The 17,398-nt window shown below is 49.9% G+C and overlaps 1 protein-coding gene across 1 annotated transcript in view; it reads left to right on the top strand.

Annotated features, from left to right (window-relative positions):
• Positions 1–2,698: 2,698 nt before the first annotated feature.
• The window catches only part of LOC144106760 (uncharacterized), a 49,885-nt gene continuing 35,185 nt past the window's right edge, over positions 2,699–17,398 (top strand). Inside the window, exons 1-4 of the mRNA XM_077639605.1 lie at positions 2,699–2,834; positions 11,667–11,978; positions 14,835–15,152; positions 17,393–17,398. The exon at positions 17,393–17,398 is cut by the window's right edge and continues 175 nt beyond it. Of these exons, the coding sequence (XP_077495731.1) occupies positions 11,668–11,978; positions 14,835–15,152; positions 17,393–17,398 (635 nt within the window). The 5' untranslated portion in view covers positions 2,699–2,834; position 11,667. The remainder of the gene's footprint in view (positions 2,835–11,666; positions 11,979–14,834; positions 15,153–17,392) is intronic.

Here is a 17,398-nt window from a genome sequence, read left to right as displayed (position 1 = left end):
ATAAGAACAAAACTGTAGCCAAAAACATCAACACGATGAATAATACGTGTTAGCAGCCGGACTTTGGCAAAAACAGCTCCGTAAGAAGTTGCTGTTGAAAACTTTACAGCTACTACTAGAGAGGACGTTCAATAGACAGAAGTTCTGGAAACTAAAAACGGCTGCTCACGAGAGCGTTGCTTGACGCACCGATCTCCAGTATCTTAAGAAATTCTTCACCCACAGCAAAATACATTTTTAAGCATTGTCAAGAGCTTCCCTCGTCTGAAGGAAAATGCCCAAATAATACCAAACAGATCTTATCCACGTGGACCTGTCCTTAAAAAAACGGCATGATAACTCATCTGAGGCGACAGTCATTCTACTGGAACAAGTTTTGCCCTCTAAGCTTACATTAATGATTTTAGTTCAAGCCGACGTTCCTCACACACGACATAATTTTTGTGGACAGTCATGGTGAGTGGAGGTTGCCGAGGATGACGATTGGTGAATTGGAAGTTGCCTAGCTATAGGGTGGGATTGGGATGCGGCTGGAGGGCGGTGCTTTTCGAAAGGAGCTGGCTTTCCGATTACTTCTTTGATGGTTTGTGGTTTATTGGGGTCCGGAAGCGACTCAGGCTATGAGGACGCCGTAATGAAGGGCTACGGAAATTACGACCACCTGGGGTTCTTTAACGGGCACACACACTGCACAGTACACGGGCCTCTATAGTTCCGCCACCATCGAAATTCGACCGCCGATTACTTCTTTGAATTCGATTTCGCCGTCGCTCTTTCGTCCCGCCGCTACATCGGCTTCAAGTGAGTGTAGCCGTTCGGTAGAGGGGGGGGGGGGGGGGGGGCGGTGGATCGAGGGTGGCCGTGAGGAGGGCTTGTCGCTGGAGGTTCTGGAGGGCGGAGACAGAGGTCAACTTGAACTGCTTTTGCACCAAGAATAGATGAGCACAATTAGTGTTTACCTCTGTTTTCATCATTATAACCATCGTCCGGAAGTTGTTTTCACCTGAGGACGAGGGCCTAGCTCTGCCAATCCCCACTGATGACTTGCTCTCACCAAGTGCGGCCTTCCCCTTCCCGGAAACTCTCTCATCTGCCCTGCCCACCGGACTCTTTTCCGGGATTTGCTAGGTTTACACAGGCGTGGAGTGCATTTCTAAAGAACCACCCATTCAGAAAAGGCCATAAGCTCTTCTGTCACCATAAGAGTGTGTCACGAAATTCGGCGCACATTTGTGCACCCGCCCTTGAATGTACGGGAACAACGGAGTGAGATGCTTCAATGATAGGCGTGGAGTGCGTTTATTTGCCCGTGTCAAGGTAAGCCCTCTCCATATCGCTCAGAAGTGGCGGAGTCCGGCCGGAGATGAAATCACTGGCTCCTTCCAAAAAGTGCTTTGCGCTTCCCAAACGCCACCGCGTGCCGCGGCAGAAAGATGAACGAGCGTTTCGACTGTTGATATGTATGTGCGCTTCCCGATTTCGCCCGAAGCAAGTAGCAGACACGACACATCTGCAAGAGAAGGAGATTTAGCGCCGGCGGATAAAAAGTGCCATGGTTCGGCTTCTTAAAAAAAACCTGTACCGCACGACTTTCGATTTCCAACACCAATGATATCCCGCACAAGGACCAGTGAGGAAGCGAGTTCCATTCGTCGGGACTGCCACCGGGACGGCTGTGCTCGGTGAAAAATTTATTTCATTAGTCGCCCGCGGGGGTATTGTGCAGTGTTGCTTTAAGGAGTCTTTCTGTAGATTAGTCTGTGTTAAGTATTGCTCTGCATGTATTGCGCAACTTTGGAGAAAACTTTGCATGATATGAGTGATTTTAAATTGCCCAGTGTCGTCAGTATTCTACAGAAACATTGGTATTTTGGACCCTTTTAGCTGCGACTCATTCTCTCTTGTGCGAGGGGAAAGCTGGGGACCAAGCGACTACACATTATTTGCCAGTTGGTATTGTGATTCAGGCTGAGCTTGTCACGCTATGTCGAGGCCACCTTCAGTAAGACCGAAAAAGCTACCCCCTAAAGCTACACGGGCATCTGGGTAAGCACTCCACCAGAGTGAACGTCGCACCATGTAGAGTTCCTTTCCGTTGTTTCATTTCCTATATCACTTCGAGAGAGTTCACGAACTTTCTTCTTTTTCTGCCTGCTAACATAACCGCTATCAATCTCTTCTTCGTCACTGACTGCACTGTTGCCAAGTTAGAAGCCGCACTCTCCTTTGCGGCCCCGTGTGCTAGGTGGCCAGGGCTCCTAAAGCTCCAAGAGTGGAATTATCCGTGCTAGTTGGTTTATGACACATATAGCCAGCGCTCGTGTTTGTGTCTCTTCCCTATTTTCCTGTCTGTCGCGCTGTTATTTGTTTCTTTAATCGGTCCTACCAGGTTTAACCTCTCCTCGTTGTAAATTATTGTTGTGAAAAAAATTTGATTTGATTTGGATTATAAACCCTTTTGTTAATTCTTAAGTTACTGCTGAATAACTGAGAGGCGAGGAGGGGCAATAAGTTCAAACACCACTGTTGAATCTGAACCGAATCATTCTTGGGGATGGATAAATTGGCTATTGAAAACTAAGGGAGAAACTTTGCGTAAGCCTGCGCAGTTTATGTTAATGGCCTAATAGCCGAGTATTAGAAATCACAGGAAATGCAATATAATCGTCAGTTTCGCATAATGGTGCACAACATACGCCCTGGGAAAGAAGCACGAGCAGGTGCTGGTGCGGCGCACGAAAGCGCGTGATTCGATCTGCAGAAGAAGAAATATCTCGTGGCGGTTGGTCTACTGGTGTGTGAGCAGCGCTGCGAGCAGCTCGGAATTTGAAAAGGTGAGAGCAGATTACCGTGTCCCGAAGTCAAATGCCAGGTCTGCGGTCACTGGGGTGATGGTTGGACGCGGCTGTCTACTGTAAAAGGAAAACAGGTCCAGGTCATGCGCGCATTTGCGATTGTCCCCATGCATTAGGCCTACTTTTCTGCCGAAAGGATATCGTCATTTTAAGGCCGCGCCCCTGTTTGATCAAGGTCAAGCTTATATTTGAGCAATTCCGCACAGACAGGATGTGCACTATGTGGAAGCGTTTCGTTCTTCAGAGATGTGGGCGTATAGACCACGTAGGCCCTGCAAATAGCTTTCAGTTTTTGTCTTTTCAAATTACACTACTTCCACTTGTTCGACCTCTGTACCGACCAAGTTTGTAACTGCGTTCGAAACGTCGATGTTCTGAATCTTACCTCGTGTTCTTCGCTAAAATGATTTTTCTGTATTGATTTTCACAGGTGTAGGAATTTTTCCTTTGTGCTGTCGCTCACGTTTCAGCCTTCGTTGATGGCAGCGCTAAGCATGAATTCGCTGCAAGCCAAGGAAAATCGGTAGAGTAATTATTCATGATGTTCTTAGTGGTACTGGACATGTCGAACCCCGCCAGGACATGCCTTCGTGTCTATAAAGGAGAAGCGCTCTAATTTATGTCACCTTCACCCTCAGTTCGCCATTTCAGCATCGTCCTGTTCTCTGCTACAGAGAAAGGATGGAAGGCTATTACAACGGCCGGTACAGAACGCATGAAGCTGCCTGTTCAAAGCTCCTAACTGGGTTGGTTTCTGGGAGTAAAAGCAATACAACTCAAGGTAAAGCTCAGTTTCGCCTATGCTAGCCCGTTTGACCTTGAAGCCAGACCATGGTCAAATTATGCACACACCCTCAAGACTAACAATGTATGACTATGTGTCTTGCTGCTTATAGCCATGATGCGCCTGTACGGTATGGTGATAGCTATTGACCAGCAGCCACATGACTGATGACTAGTGGTCACTTCACCTTTGACCTTGTCGTTTAGAGCTGAGATTCGCATCGCCTGTTGTGAAGTCAGGCGATGACGGAACAATGCCGTCATACCATTCTTCTCTATAAATACCGCCGGCTTTGCTTTCGCTCATCTAGTAGGTTCATCCGGGGTGACCCTCAGCCAAGAATTAATTTTTTGTAAATTTTGTTCTGGCCAGCCTAAATTTTAATAATTTCGCTGTATTTATTCTATCTCCTTTTAGTTGTGTGCATTCTTTCTTGAATTTGCTGACGAGCCATAGGTCCTGTTAAAAGTCGGCTGCACGGACGTTCGTGTCGTGCCTGCATAAACGACTCTGTAGTGCCCACCGGCGCCACAACACAGTGACCCTATTTTGGTGCGCCGAGCTAATGCCTTGGTGCCAGTTATGCAGAGCGGCAGAAGGTGAAAATTAAGTAGAGCGGCGCGTGCTCGGTGGGCAAGCTGGGCAAGGGATGCTCGGTTCTCGAAGCCTGTAATGTTGCACCTCTAGTTCCAGCGCTCCGATGCAACCCCGCGATTTCCCAACAGTGGTGACTCCCGACAGAGAAAGTACCTACCCCAGCAACCTACCACCCTCATGCGATCTTCCGCTTGACGCCACTTCGCGAACACGGGACATTGAGGCAATTCTGCTTCACCTGCCATCATTCTGGCACAAGAACCCACAGAAGTGGCTTGCCCACGTAGAAGCCCTCTTCTATGTCATCCTCGTCACTTCGGAGACTGCCAGGTTTCACCAATTACTATGCTGCCTGTCTTCCCAGGTGGCTGAAGAGGTCGCGGACGCAATCTATGGACCCTTGAGCAATGCCCCATACCGGTGTCTCAAGCATAATATTCTGGACCACACCACAGTGTCCGAGAGCGCGCGCCTTCAAAACCTGTTCACTGGCGAAGAGCTTAGAGATCGCCGCCCATGCCAGCTGCCCACTAGCATGCAGCAGCTCCTGGGAGAAAGCAACACCGACCCCAACAGTGCGTTGCTGAGAGAGCTTTTCCTACAGCGCTTGCCGCAGTACACCCGCCTCGTCCTGGTTGCCGCAGGGGGAGTGTTTGACTTTCGATCGCCTGGCCCACTTAGCTAATGGAGTCCACGAAGTGCATTTTACTCATGTCGCCTCCCGCACTTCCACACCAGATTCATCTAGCCAACATCTCGGTTAAAAGCCCGGATCGACCAGCTCGTCGCTTCTCTCGCCGCTCTACGGACGTCTTCACATGGCCAGCGCGGTTTCTCCCCACGTACTGGCCGTCGTTCTGCCTCTCCGAGCGACGCACGCTCGCGCCGGCCTTCCACCTCACCTATGTGCTGGTATCATCGTACTTTCCAGCACCGTGCCCTCCGGTGCACTTCCACATGCGACTGGTCGGGAAACGCGATGCGTGATCAGTGATGGTGGCATGTGACCTAACCTTTCAACCCGGCAGCCTTTTCTTAGTCCTTGATGGTCTTTCCCGCCTGCGCTTCCTCGTCGACACGGGTGCCGATGTCGTGTACTGCCGGCCGCCAAGCATGACCGAAAGTAAGCTGGACCTCGTCGTCAAGTGGCGAACTATTCCTCCATCGCCACGTATGGTCTGCGATCTCTAAGTCGCGACATTTGCTTGCGACGCACATTCTGCTGGTCTTCATCGTAGCCGACGTCTTTCAATCCATCCTTGACTCCGACGTTCTGACCCATTTCGACCCGGACGTCAGCATGCACCCATCGCCTCATCGACAGCAAGAGACGTCTTTCAATCGCTGGCGTTATGTTGGCTGTCACTCCCGGAAGCGTGGGGATGCTAGTGCACTAGCATCTGCACGCTGCTTCGACTACGCCCGTACGCTAAAGTCCCGGAAAACTTCCGTGAGGTCCCCATACCCTGAAATACTAAACCAGCCCCACAAGAACAGCGTAACCCAGCACATTGTTCAGCCTGAACTACCAGTGGCAGGTCGACTACGTCGTCTGTTCAGTGAGCGTCTATCGATTCCTAAAAGGAAATTCGAGCACATGCTTCACCTGGGTATAATTAGACCTTCGTCCAGCACTTGGGCCTCACCCTTCTATCTGGTGCCCTAGAAAGAAACTGGTGGCTGGGGGCCGTGAGGAGACTATCGGGCGCTCAGCGCTCACACGGTCCACGTCAGCTATCCCCTTCCCCACATCCAAAATTTGGCCACCGTCTTGGAAGAATGCAAAATCTTTAGCAAATTGGACCTTGTAAAGGCGTGTCCCCAAATCCCCGTCCATCCTTTCGCTATACCGATGACGGCTATCACTACATTTCCGGCCTGTTTGTGTAGGTGCACATGCCTTTTGTGCTCCGCAACGCAACTCATACTTTTCAGCGATATATTGCCGAGGTGACGCACGGTCCCAGTTTGTATTCACCTGAATGATAACATCTTCGTAACGAGTCGCACACTGCAAGACCACGAGCGTCACCTTTAGGAACTCTTTGTCGCCTTGAACAATTTAGCCTGGTAGTAAACACACAGAAATGTGTCTTCGGGTCTCCCGAGCTCGAGTTTTGTAGCGAGAGCTACACTACGCTGTACCCAGTCGAGCATTTTGCCGTGAGCCTGAGAGGCCGATATTGCGCGAGCGCGAAGCCATAGAGGAGCAGCAGGTACGCGGCTCATGAGGTCAGAGTTCGCCGCCGACGCCGCCGCCGCCGCCGCCGCGAGAGGAGCCGCTCCGGCGCCGCGCGTGAATGCGCATGCGTGGCAACCGAAGAAGGGCAGCTGGTGCGCGGCGCATGACGTCGGAGCCCGGCCTCCGCGCCGGCCGCGTGCGTGGATAAACTGCGTATGTTCGGCTGTGTGTATAAAAGTTGAGGTGATACGACCTGGTGTAGCACAAACGCTTCGTATGGGTGACGAAAAGGAGGCTCCGGCCGCTATGAGGCGGTCTCGTCAGGAGAAGATCATTTTTTCGGGCCCAGAAGTCGTCGCCTGAAACTTGGTCGCTCTGCATAGAAAGAATGAACACCAAAAGGCTAAACGAGCGGCGAAGACACTCGAGCAAAGAGAAAAACTTCTTGCCAAGCGGAAACGCCAAGAGGCGGATTGTGCATAGCAGCTTGTGTATCTGACAGAAACCAACCAGTCTATATACTGAGTAGACAGCACTGAGACAACTTCGTGTTACCTTACCGATCATCGGGCGGTGTTTATCTCTGTCAAAACAATTGAATAAATACACAATATGTTTCACGGAATACTTCAATGCTTAACATTATATTCTCAACAACAAGCTCGACATAATGCGTGACCAGGGGGCCCTGCATCTCTCGCTACGTGTATCCTGGCATAACTGAGATAAGCGAATTCCAATGTTTTTTGGCCACCACATCTCGGCGCCGGGAAGTCGTCCTCTGCCTTCATACGTCAAGGCTGTGAAAAACTTCCCAGCACTCACTACCCTGCGCAAAATGCGGGAATTTCTAGGCATCGTGAATTCCTCACGGCGCTTTATTCCGTACTGCGGCCTGCTTCTGCATCCTCTCACAGACCTCCTTCGCACGAGCAAGAGCTCCTCATCCGTTCTTGGTCATCCGAGGCTCAGTCTGCTTTCACGGCTGCTCAGCAAGCCGTTGCTGATTCGGTCCTTCTCATGCGCCCGAAAAGTGACGTGCCAACTCCCATCGTGACGGATGCTTCCAGCGTCGCCATCAGCGCTGTTCTCCAGCAGCAACTCGACGCCGAGTGGCACTCACTGGGTTTCTTGGAAGCTCCTGCCTGCTGAGACCCGCAACCGGGATGCTGCTTGCCATCTACTGCACCATCAAGCACTTTCGACATTTCTTGTCCGGACAGCAACGTTACGTTTTTACGGATATGTCTCTGGCACATGTGTTGCGCAAGAGCTCTTCTAAGTACGTCGCCGGATAACACCATCACCTGTCCTATATATCGGAGTTTACAACGAGTATTCGTCACATCAAAGGCACCCGACAATGAGGCAGCTGACACTCTTTCACGCATCACCTCCGTTGGCGCTTCTCCATCCGCTGTGGACTGGGAGCGACTGGCCGGGCACATTTATAGGACCCTGAGCTGCAAGCCCTGAAAGACCGCCCCCGTTCCTTCCGGCAAGAGCAGGTGCTTCATCCGTTTGTGCCCGGATCACTCTGGTGCTAGACGTCAAAGGCCCTACCTTACCTTTTTATTCTGGACGCCTTTCGTCAAGCGGTTTTTAACCCACTTCATGACATCTGCCATCTCAGCATTCGAGTCACGCAGCGCCTCATTAGCCAGCGATACGCCTGGCCGAGTATCAACACTGACAATCGCGAGTATCAACACTGACAATCGCCAGTAGGCCCGCTCGTGTCTTGCGTGCCAGACCGCCAAAGTGGCCCGCCACACGGACTCCCATCAAGTCTTTCCTGCCACCTGGCCGATGCTTTGACCACGTCCACCTTGACTTTGTTGGACCACTTCCTCTTTCTTACGAGTGTCGCTACATTCTGACTACGATTGACCGCTTCACCAGTTGGCCGGAAGCCGCTTTCATTCCGGACATCCCTGCAGAAAGCCTTTGTTTCAACATGAGTTTCCCGCTTCGGCTGCCTTGGCATTGTTAAAATGGATCGTGGAGGGCACTTTAACTGTACCCTCTTTACCTCTCTACACCGGCTGCTTGGCATTAAGCACTGCCATACCCGAGCATACCACCGCTCTCCCAACGGCACGGTCGGTCGGCGCCATCGCAAACTCAAGGTTGCCCTCACTGCGCGCCTGGATAGCGAGCACTGGGTCGACCACCTGCCTATCAGGTGCTCCTTTGCCTACGCGCCGCCCTTCGTCGTGACCTTATCTGTTCCGCAGCCGAAGTCGTCTTTCGTGCACCACTGCGGCTTCCCGTAGACTTGTTCGTTCCGTCTGCGCCGTCGCCTCTGTAATACTTCCAAGGCTTACGGGACTGCACTAGCCTTCTCTAGTCCTCCCCACCTCGATCTTCCGATCATCGCATCTTCGTGCATCCAGACCTTGCGCCTTCGACGCACGTTTTTTTTTTCGGCAGCCTTACGCCTTCCTAAGACGAGCCGTACCACGTCCTATACAAGACGCCCAAGTCCGCAACCAACCTCCTGAATGGTCGCGAGGAGGTGGTCTCAATCGACGGTCTCAAGCCGGCCCACATCGAGGCCTCTCACGGAGCTCCCCTGTGATGTCGTTAGCGTATCCGCCGATCTACTTGTCGCTAAGAAACCCCTTCTTTCCGTCGTCTACGCGTCCGTTTCGCCGTTGCGTTTAGGCGCACAGCCCTGTGGCGCCCACGGACGCCACAACGCGGTGACGCTCAGTTCGGTGCTCCCAGCTGGTGCTGTGGTGCCATCTACGCAATGCGGCTGGTGAATATAAAGCAGAGTGGCGCGCGCCCAAGGCGAAAGCTGGGCACGGGCAGTTCGGACCTAGAAGCCTGCAATGTCGCACTTTTAATTTTGGGGCTCTGCTGCAACCCCGCGATTTCCCGACAACATATTACTGGCACGCCATGACAGAATAGTGGATGAGGGTGTGTCTGCAAACAATGTGCAGCATGCTTATTAATTCCTTGACAGTTATAAGCGTCAGTGCTCTGAGCAGTGCCTTCTCAAAAGTTTTCGCCACATTCATACTCCGTTTTCTGCTACCATCAGTGGTTTTGTCTCTACTGACGAACTGTCTCATCGTGCGAACTCGATTTTTTCAAACGTTTGGCTATCCTTGCAGCAAACAGTTCTTTAGTCGGAGGTGTGTTCCCGATTACAGAATAGTTCTGTGGCATGATACACTCCACATTCGTGCTACATTCGCAACTCAAGAATGCAGCGGCGAATTCCCCTCACAGGATACCCTCCAGCTAATGGCGTCGTCTAAGACATGGTCCCTTGTTCCTAAGCCTCTTTTTAACTTCCTTCGTAACCTCATGTCACCCTTGACCCGAACAAATAAGAACACGACCGCCACGTCTTTTTCGTTGTTCGGTCTATGAGCGCGGAGATGAAAGGGACGAAGTTGAAAAAAAGGCTTCAGGAAGCCGAAGGCCTGTGCCTTGGACGACGCCATTGGCTGGAGGCCTCTTTGGAGGGTGATTTGATGGTGAAATTTTGAGTTTTCTGACTGTTGTCGAGTAGCCATAACATGAAGTAACTATAATGAGTCTAAATACACCATAAAACGATGTCTACTAACGTTAGAGGAAGCGTACGAGCAGCGTACGAGTGATCGGTAGTTCATAAATCGTCAATACACCGCAAAAAATTAAGCAAGCTTCAATAACCCTGAGGATAACTGCGATGAAAATGGCAATTCTCTTCCCCTCAAAACAACACAATCCGACGCGTAGAGAAATGAAGAAAACAGGTTGGAACTAAGCCGAGCCTCGGCCCTACCGCTCACCTCACTGGGCAAGCTGAGTAAAAAGGCTCGCTCATATTGCTTACCTTATATCAGAGAGAAAGGGGCGGCTAACAACTCGGGGTGAGGTGTTGCCTTAATTTATTGCGAGCAGCAATGTATAAATACATTTTATAATATATGTTCCACGCACAGATATTCAATTTCACTTGAATATTCACAAAGACAACCTCTACAGTTATGCTGGGTATAAATTTTGCCATGGAAATGATTTCATGGTCTCGTTCAACGACGTTCTCACCGGTCCTGTCGTCGCTTCGGTGAATGTGTCGAGGTGCAACTACACAGGCTGTGATCGGCTTCCTATTGAGACACCTTCCCTAGAGCATTTTAGCGAGATGCGTGAACCAGCCTTCGTTAAATGTTCCGTGCAAGCTTTAGAAAATACAACAAAGTTTTTTGCATTCATCGTGACCGAAGCGATATGAAGGTTTTGGGAACGTCCTGCGAGCGTAATAATTCGCCCAGTCAACAAATTAGGCAAGAAATGCAGAAAAGTTAAGGAAAAAGCAACAAGAGTATAATGTGACAAGAAGCATGCGACTAGATAAATGGATTTCTGAAGCAAGGCGGTTTATGAAACTCTCTTACCGTGTGGTTAGACCACTAATTGGCTACAACAGTTTATGGGATGCAGGTCTGCGGGAAAAAATATTTCGGCGCAGTGGCGTAAGCCGATCGCCAAAAATGTGAAAGATGTGTAAGAACTAGCATTCTTCATCAACCGGTGCATTAAAATGTAGAAAGACTGTGGACTGTGTATAGCACAACAGTAACCTTTTAAATCGGGAACACTTTTGAAGCAAATAGTACGTCGGTTAAACGGAGCGCTGGGTGCACGAATGAATAACGGAACACGAAAATGCTGACAGATCTGGGAAATTACAGCACGCTCGCCGCCAATGTGATACACTTCAAGTGTGTACCAAAGATTGAGAACTGCAAGGCTATCCGCACTCGTGACGATAAGCGTACGCATCAACATTATTAGGCGTTCATCATTCACGAAAGTGCAGTTCAGAACGCTGGCGCACACTCTATTGGCCTTTCTCAGAAGATCTCTTTCACAATATGCACAGGAACAAGTGGTGGAGTTGCTATATTATGTCAGCGCTTCCGTATTTATAGCAACATCGCAATAAATACATTCATTTGTAAGCCGGGCCTTTGGTCGTTTCTTCCACCATCTCCACCGTTTCAAGCAGTGTTTCGTTTGTTACCAATTTTTACAAAACTTCCATAAGCAGCTTTGAGTATACGAAGACAATACGCAAGTAACAGGGCTGTACACAAGTACCACAACAGGTGAGTTGATGCGCTGAAAAATCGCATTACAGAAAAGCTTGGCGGTCGGCAAATTTTTTTAGCTCTCATTTAATAGTACCGGGTGGATCTTGCCAGAGGCTCCGTCCTCGAATTTTGTGGTCTTCCGGCAGGATGTCGCACGCGGTGTCTGAGGAAGCGCGTGGCCCTGCCGAGGAGGCGGCCCGTAAGGCGGTCACCTTCTCCGAGCACGTGTCCGCTGCCATCGGATCCCGCTCCTACCTCTGGACGGTGGCCGCGCTTGCTGGCATCTTGGTCGTCTCATCCATGATGGCCACGCCCGGCAGCCGCAGCTCTAGCGCCACCTCGCGGTGGTTGGGACATGCACGAGGCAGAGGAGGAGCCGCAGCCGCTCCAGACAGTCCTGCAGCACCCTCGTCGGTCGACGGGCGGCTGGGCGGCGACAATTTGAGGCAGCCGAACATGTGCGTATTCTGAAGATGGTGCGGAAGGTACACGCCATCTTGTTGTGGCTCTATTGAATTATAATCAGATTCCCCCCCCCCCCTCAAATTATACAATGACTGTAGCCTAGGTCCGAACATTTACCCAAGTTTTTCAATATATACCTACATGGCATAAAAATACCTTGATTCGCATACTGGGCCTGAGACTGTTTCCTAGCATTGAAGCCCTGAAAAATGGTCTGCTCTGAGCCTCTGCGCCCCATGAGATGAATTTCAGGGTTGCTAGTATTTTTGGGTCCAGAATCTAGTATCATAGACATGACATCCGTTTCTTTCATCACTCCATGTTTACAAGAGGCCATGTCACAACCATTAGCAGTACAAAGCTGTTTAATTGCCACGGTCGCAGGTCCATTTTATGGCCCCATTTGTTTGCTGTCGTCTCCGAAATAGTAGCCATGGCGGTACTGCGTTATATTTCAAATTCACTATGTAGCGCGCTAGCCGTCTACATTTTCGCTAAAGGTTTTGCCTTACTGTTTAGAGAGAAAACTGCTCGTATCCGATAAATCAGCGTCGCCTGGGATATGCCAGGCTCCTTCTCTTACAGACGCACCACAGTCTCTTGGTTTGGTTTGGGGGTTTAACGTCCCAAAAAGACTTAGGATATGAGGGACGGCTTATTAGAGGGCTCCTGGTAATTTTGACCTGCTGGGATTCTTAACCTGCCCTGACATTGCACAGTACACGGGCCTCTATAATTTCGCCTCCATGCAAATTCAACCGCCGCAGCCGGGATCGAACCCGCGTCTTTTGGGTCAGCAGCGGAACGCCATAACCACTGAACCTTTGGGGCGGCCTCACATCACAGTATGTGCTGGCAGCCTATATATTTTTAGTGTACTAGGGCTTCTACTCCGCCAAAATCCCGTTGACTGTTTGTCTGAAGCCTGCTTTTGGCAGGTCGCCCACCGGCGTCGGTGGCCAAGTCGCAGTCTTCCTACCGTTGTCGCGTTCTCTCTTTGTCTGTCTGGTCATTCCGCAACCTGGGAATGCTGAGTGCCAATGGTATGGGTGGCAGGAGCACTTGTGTCACGTGACACTACCTTCCACTTGAATGTAAGCTAAGTGCCCACTGTAGCAGGTGGCAGTTCAGTTAATGATTAGTCGCCATAGGATCTCCGGGAAGCGCAACCTGTGTCTCACAAGCCGCACCGATGGAAGCACCTGTCACAGAGCTATGGCGTGTCCCTTAACAGCTGCACCACTGCGCCTGGAGTGGTATGAGGACTCCCAGGGATCTGTGAATGTAGAGAAGACCAATTTAACTGCACTACGAGTCTAAAATGGGGCAGTATGACAAAAACTTGCATCATTTCACATATAAATTTAGGTACGCCAGCTTAACATTCAAGATAAACCATAAAAATCCACGGCTAACCATGCTGGCGCGCTATAATTAGTGATTCGCTCCTAGCTAAACCGCCCGCAACTTTTACTTCTTGCATAAAATCTGATACTTCCAGTGCCTCAATACTCAGCATCACTGTTCAGAGCGAGGAAACCTGCGTTATTTGAGGCTGAGTCGTATTGACCGCTGTTATGACCTAATTATCATCATCATCATCATCATCATCATCATCAGCCTTACTACACCCACTGCAGGGCAAAGGCCTCTCCCATGTCTCTCCAATTAACCCTATCCTTTGCCAGCAGCATCCACCCTTTGCCTGCAAACTTCTTAATCTCATCCGCCCACCTAACCTTCTGCCGCCCCCTGCTACGCTTACTTTCTCTTGGAATCCACTCCGTTACCCTTAAGGACCAGCGGTTATCTTGCCTTCGCATTACATGCCCTGCCCAAGCCCATTTCTTTCTCTTGATTTCGACTAGGATGTCATTAACCCGTGTTTGTTCCCTCACCCACTCTGCCCGCTTCCGATCTCTTAACGTTAAGAGATCGGAAAGGTTAAGAGACCTAATTATATTAAAAAATAATTGGTTTTTGGGGAAAGGAAATGGCGCAGTATCTGTCTCATATATCGTTGGACACCTGAACCGCGCCGTAAGGGAAGGGATAAAGGAGGCAGTGAAAGAAGAAAGAGGTGCCGTAGTGGAGGGCTCCGGAATAATTTCGACCACCTCGGGATCTTTAATGTGCACTGACATCGCACAGCACACAGGGGCCTTATCGTTTCGGCGCCATCAAAACGCGGCCGCCGCGGCCGGGTTCGAACCCGGGTACTCCGGCTCAGTAGGCGACCGCTCTAACCACTGAGTCACCGCGGCGGGTGGTGTAATTCTTTGTCTGGTCCTTCGGCACTACGGTATAAGACATGACGGAAAACCATTTTCCGCACATCAAGGTCTTCTTTTTTGAAAGCATTTCGAAACTTAGTGCCAGTAAACCATACCACATTTTTTCCAGGCTTGAAAACGCTGTATTCGAGGAAAACCATGGCGTCGCAATACTAAAAGGTGTTTGTGCCATCGATACAACAATTACCAACTTCGTCAACTAACTGGATTACGTTGTTTCATATCCTCTACAGCTATAGCTTTGGTGTCCGTAACACTGTTCGGCTACATTTTGATGAATTAAGATCACTGGTGGCCTTGTGCTGTGTGATGTTATTTCATGTTAAAGAGTTCAAGGTGTCGCAATTAATCCTGAGCCCTCCACCTGCGCCGCTTTTTCTCTTCCTCTACTCATTCTTTTCTCCCTTCTCTCTTAATATTGTGTAGCTGCGACAATTAATAAGGCATTATTAGCGCGCTTCAATTGTTCGCGAAAATTTCCATTTGAATTGCTTTCGTATAAAATTACTTGCGAATTGTATGGAAGTCGTCTTGCTGTTGCCACTCGGCCAACAGGCAGGCGAACCAGGCCAAAGCCCTTCGGCGCTCCAGAGCTGGACGTGGCTCGGCGCAAAAGGGGGCCCCGCATCCTGCGCCGTCGGCAGCAGGCGACCGGCAGCTGGAGGCGGACCCCGGTGAGCCCGAGTACATCCGCCAGGTCGAGGGCTGCCGCTCGACGGTGTGCCGCTGGCAGGGCGAGTACCTCGGGGGGAAGCTGGACGAGACGGTCGACCCCTGCACGGACTTCTACAGCTACGCGTGTCCCAGCCGATGGTTCCACCAGGACACCCTCGCGGCCATGCCGTACAGAGTCTACGCGGCTGGACAGCTCATGTGAGCGGCGCTGTTGGTCGCCTTCCTCATCCCTTTACACTGTGCTTATTGGCCACAAGCAAGCGAGAGTTCTTCGCCCTTTCCTTGAAGAAAACCACGTTATTCCGCCCAATTTAATAACTCATTTCAAGTTACCTATCTTGTGTTGTGTGTGTGTGGTGTTATAGAGCAAATTAGATACGAAATGTCAATTAGATAATAATTGTTTGCTCAGAATGCGCGGAAGGGAAAGATACGATTATCTGAATGCAGCGCCACTGTAGGGCTGCTTTGCTATTTCACTAATGCTAGGAATTTGAAACATCTAGCGAAGAACTTGGGCGATAATATGCTCTATAACTAGCCCCGGAGGAATCGTCTACTGTCGCTGTCTCTAACACCGTGACGCGACTAAGAGAGAGAGTCACTCGGCCACGGAATTTTTTTCTAGTCTCCGTGTCAAGAACTACGGGGGCGCATTTTTTTTCAAAAAAAAAAAATATGCTCATGAAAAGAAACTGTAGTATACAGAACTTCGAGGACAGAATGACGAACACTATTACCACGAGCACTAACTTTTAACAGATTTTATTTTCTGAAGCATGCACATTTATGCCCAGGAAGACTGAACATCAACACCTTACATGAGCGCTCAGGATTAATGTTGCAAAGCGAACGCTTTAGATAACATAGGCATGCCGGTAGTGCCGGAAGAAGCATATGAGCAAGGCCGTTTAAGCGACCTACTACGGAAGCATGCGTGCAACGTTGAGGACGGGCTACGCAGATTGCTTGGGAGCTCTGCATCTAATTTTAATCACAGAAAATAAACACGCACATAGGGACAAAAAAAACCTTTCCTCTTTGAGTGCGAAATCAGTGACGTAGGTCTCCCAGTGGTGAAGCGCGTAGGCTTCGCTCGGCCGAAAGAAATCGCAACACACTGGCGGGGAACGGTGGCGGGGCGGGGGGGTCTCCTCGATGGTAGCGGAAGTTTCTTCGTGGATCAAACAGCTTTGCAAGCTCTGCTGTTCCGGGTGTCACTAGCGGCATTGAAATCGCCTTGACGCTTTAGCTAGTACTTCATCTGGTAACAGGGTGTCCACCTCTACTCCTCAGATCCGGTAGAAATGCTGAAGGAGGGGGAGAAGTTTGCCGGCGGACTACGACACGCACGTTTTTCGCATAGCACCTACGAGTTTCACCGTGTGGACATCGCTTAAGCAACTTTCTTTATGTGAGACTCATCTCACAGCCCTCTTTTGAAGCGAAAAGCTTCACTACGCCAGCTTTTCGAGCCATCAGCGGGTCCGCAAGATTGACCTTGAATGTAGCTAAAGGTCATGGTGGCTGCAAGTTTCACCTTGAATGTAGGTAGAGGGCAAACCATGAGCATAACTGATGGTAGTCAGGTTCGACACATGACGTCAGCTACAGCAGCGACACCAGCGGCTGTTACACCAACTACCTCGAATTTGACCTTTGACCTTGGCGTTTGGCCTTGACCGCCGGCCAAGCGGAAAAGCGTCTGCCGGCATCGCATGCGCAGATCATGAAAGTGGGTTGTGCATAAAACTTCGGTGCACTTTGAAGCGTTCAGCGCAACTGTAGGTGTGATCGATGTGATGCCTGCCGTGGAGATTGACACTCGAACCGCTCCGCAAGGGAAGGAAAGTGAAATGAAAGTTGGTTTTGAGGAAGGGAAATCACGCCTGTCTCACATATCTCGGTGGACACCCGAACTGCGCCACAAGCGAGGGAAAATGGAAGTTGGTTTTATCTTTGGAATCCACCAGTCCCTCGGCCACAAACGTAGCCACGGAGATGCAGCTTTTCGCTTTTGACCAGGGTTAACCACAGCTAAACCACCAGCAATTTTTTTCCAGATCAGTCTTCTTGGAGCAGAAGTTTCTAGCTACATACCCTTTTTCTCCATATTCAGCAGTTCTGGGCAAAATCTTTTTCAAAAGGAAGAAGTTTATGAGTGCAGTTTTTTCATATATCATAAGGTTCCGCTATTGCAACGAATATATCCGCAGCTATTCACTCGGCAGGCTTGAATTTTTTTATATTAGTGTATTTTTCATTTTGTTTTCTACGGCAGTCTTAACTATTAGATGCGAGTGATGGAAAAACTGAAAAAAGAAGATTTTCCTACGCATTGGAAGAATGAACCATTACGTTAAATAATTCCGTTTACCGTACAATATGCCACCATCCAATATTTTTGTCCAAGAAAGTTGCACATGGACACCCCGCAGGTATCG

The sequence above is a fragment of the Amblyomma americanum genome, chromosome 10, assembly GCF_052857255.1.
Source record: "Amblyomma americanum isolate KBUSLIRL-KWMA chromosome 10, ASM5285725v1, whole genome shotgun sequence".
Classification (NCBI taxonomy): domain Eukaryota; kingdom Metazoa; phylum Arthropoda; class Arachnida; order Ixodida; family Ixodidae; genus Amblyomma; species Amblyomma americanum.
Note: the sequence above shows the minus strand (reverse complement) of the source record. Positions and strands in the feature narration are given on the sequence as shown.